The 2042-nt window shown below is 47.0% G+C and overlaps 1 protein-coding gene across 2 annotated transcripts in view; it reads right to left on the bottom strand.

The window, feature by feature from the left end:
- The window catches only part of abcf3 (ATP-binding cassette, sub-family F (GCN20), member 3), a 93476-nt gene extending 92090 nt beyond the window's left edge, over positions 1–1386 (bottom strand). For both annotated transcript variants that reach the window (XM_048604258.1, XM_020510875.2), the window contains exon 1: positions 1196–1386. In XM_048604258.1, the coding sequence (XP_048460215.1) occupies positions 1196–1298 (103 nt within the window). In that variant the 5' untranslated portion in view covers positions 1299–1386. The remainder of the gene's footprint in view (positions 1–1195) is intronic.
- Between the last annotated feature and the right edge of the window lie 656 nt (positions 1387–2042).

Genomic DNA, 2042 nt, shown 5'->3' on the forward strand with positions numbered 1-2042 from the left:
AAAAACAAAGTCGCTGGAAAAGCTCAGCAGGTCTGGCAGCATCTGTGAAGGAAAAAAAAAGTGTTAACGTTTTGGGTCCTATGACCCTTCCTCAGAACACAGACCCACAATTCTGAGGAAGGGTCACGGGACCCAAAACGTTAACTGTTTTTTCCTTCATAGATGCTGCCAGACCTGCTGAGCTGTTCCAGCAACTTTGTTTTTGTATCAATAATGTTAGGGTCCGAACACCTGCCTCTATGTCATTTACCCACTCCCACACTCCGGCCCCTGTCACGACATTGCCTGCTTTCAGCACAGCCAACCCTTTTTCACCTACTTAATGTCTCCATTATCAGCTTTTCTCCTTCCCTGGCTTGCTATTAGCCATCTCTTAGTCTGACGATCTTTCTTATTCTCTGAGCGCTCTCTCAACCCATCCATTTACTCTTTCTTCCTCTTTCCCCACCCCCTTCATCAACACTGTCATCAGCATAAACAGTACATTTTCCTAGCTGTTATCAACTCAGAGGAAGGGTCACTAGACTCAAAATGTTACCGCTGCTATTTTCTCCATAGACACTGCCAGACCTTCTGTTTCTCCAACAATTACAATTTTGTTTCACGTCTTCAGGATCCGCAGGTCTTTGTTTTATTCAATTCCTGGCTGAGGTTACGGTGAAGGTCCCACCTTCTAATCAATGGCGTGGTTAACCCTCAGGTTAAACTCAAAGCCAGTCGTGTGTGTCTCTCTCTCTCTCTCTCTCTCTCCCATGACAGAACAGCCCTATGGTCCTCTGGCACTATGGCGACTTTACCTTTACTTTACTGGTAATATCAGCCTGGACTTTGGGCTCCAGTCTATTGAGCCCACGGTCTCTGACTCGGTTTTAGGGGTAAGTGGAGGTCAGTGTTAATCACTGAGCTACGGCTCCCCTTTGGAACGAGACAGTCGATAGTGCAATTAGGCAAACCAGAACGGACAGACCAGGTTCCCAAAAAGAGTCATATCGCACGCGAACCGTTAATTTTGTTGCTGTCCCTGCAAATGCCACATAACCTACTGAGTTTCTCCGACTCTATTTCAAACAGACCGGGCCCGGGTTTCACCACCTAATACAGAAAGGAGCCTGTGAGTGGAATTAACTATCTAGAAGGAGAACCTAATTCCCTGTGAGCAGTCACCAAAGCAGAACGTACACGAGACTTTCCTCACCTGTCACGTATTGGAAAAGCTCGGAGTCGATATCGGGAAACTCGTGCCGGATGATTTCTACATAAGTCGCCATATTCCCTCCACCAGCCGGCCGGCTCGTCATCACCGCGCCTGCGCAATGACGCTAACCCGAGACGTCTGCCGGAACTTGTAGTTCTGGGACATAGGGTCAACGTGAAGCAGTCGAGGCTTGTGGACTTCAGCTCCCAAGAGACATTGAGCGGGGCCACGTAACCCCAAAGCCTGGTGGGTGATTGAGGGGGTGGGAATGCTGTGATTGACAGACCCGGTTGTGCCGCTGGGACAGGGCAAGGCCTGTGGCAGCAGATTGACCGAATGTTTACTGCTCTCATTGGACAAAAGCTGATTGATTCTGTTCATACCTGAACTTCTGTTGCTTTCCATCAAGATGAGCGGCTTACTTTCGGTTCTTCATCCTTCATTTGAGGGAAAAAAATCTGGGACATGGAACTTATTCAATTCTGTGTCTAGAGTGGCAGAAGCTTTGAATCTTGAAAAGTGCCAATGAGGTAAGATTGCTGTTTCTGCCTGGTAAAAGGCCTGGGCAGTTGTGAAGAAATCATATCAGACTCAAAAAGTTAACGCCAGACCTGCTGAGTGTCTCCAACAGTTTCTGCATCAGCAGTACTTTGTTGTTGTCTAGGTTTGGTCAGTTTCATTTCAGCTTGGGTTTGGGATTATCACTTTTGTCAATTGTGGGATCTTGTTGGGCACCAGTTGACTGTTGCATTGGTTTCTTGCATTATCATTGTGACTGTACAATTGATTGACCTAAAGGGCAGATTTTCCACTCATTTCTTCATGGACTGTTGTGTTTTCCTCTTCA

Source organism: Rhincodon typus, chromosome 13 (genome assembly GCF_021869965.1).
Source record: "Rhincodon typus isolate 14 chromosome 13, sRhiTyp1.1, whole genome shotgun sequence".
In the NCBI taxonomy this organism is placed as follows: domain Eukaryota; kingdom Metazoa; phylum Chordata; class Chondrichthyes; order Orectolobiformes; family Rhincodontidae; genus Rhincodon; species Rhincodon typus.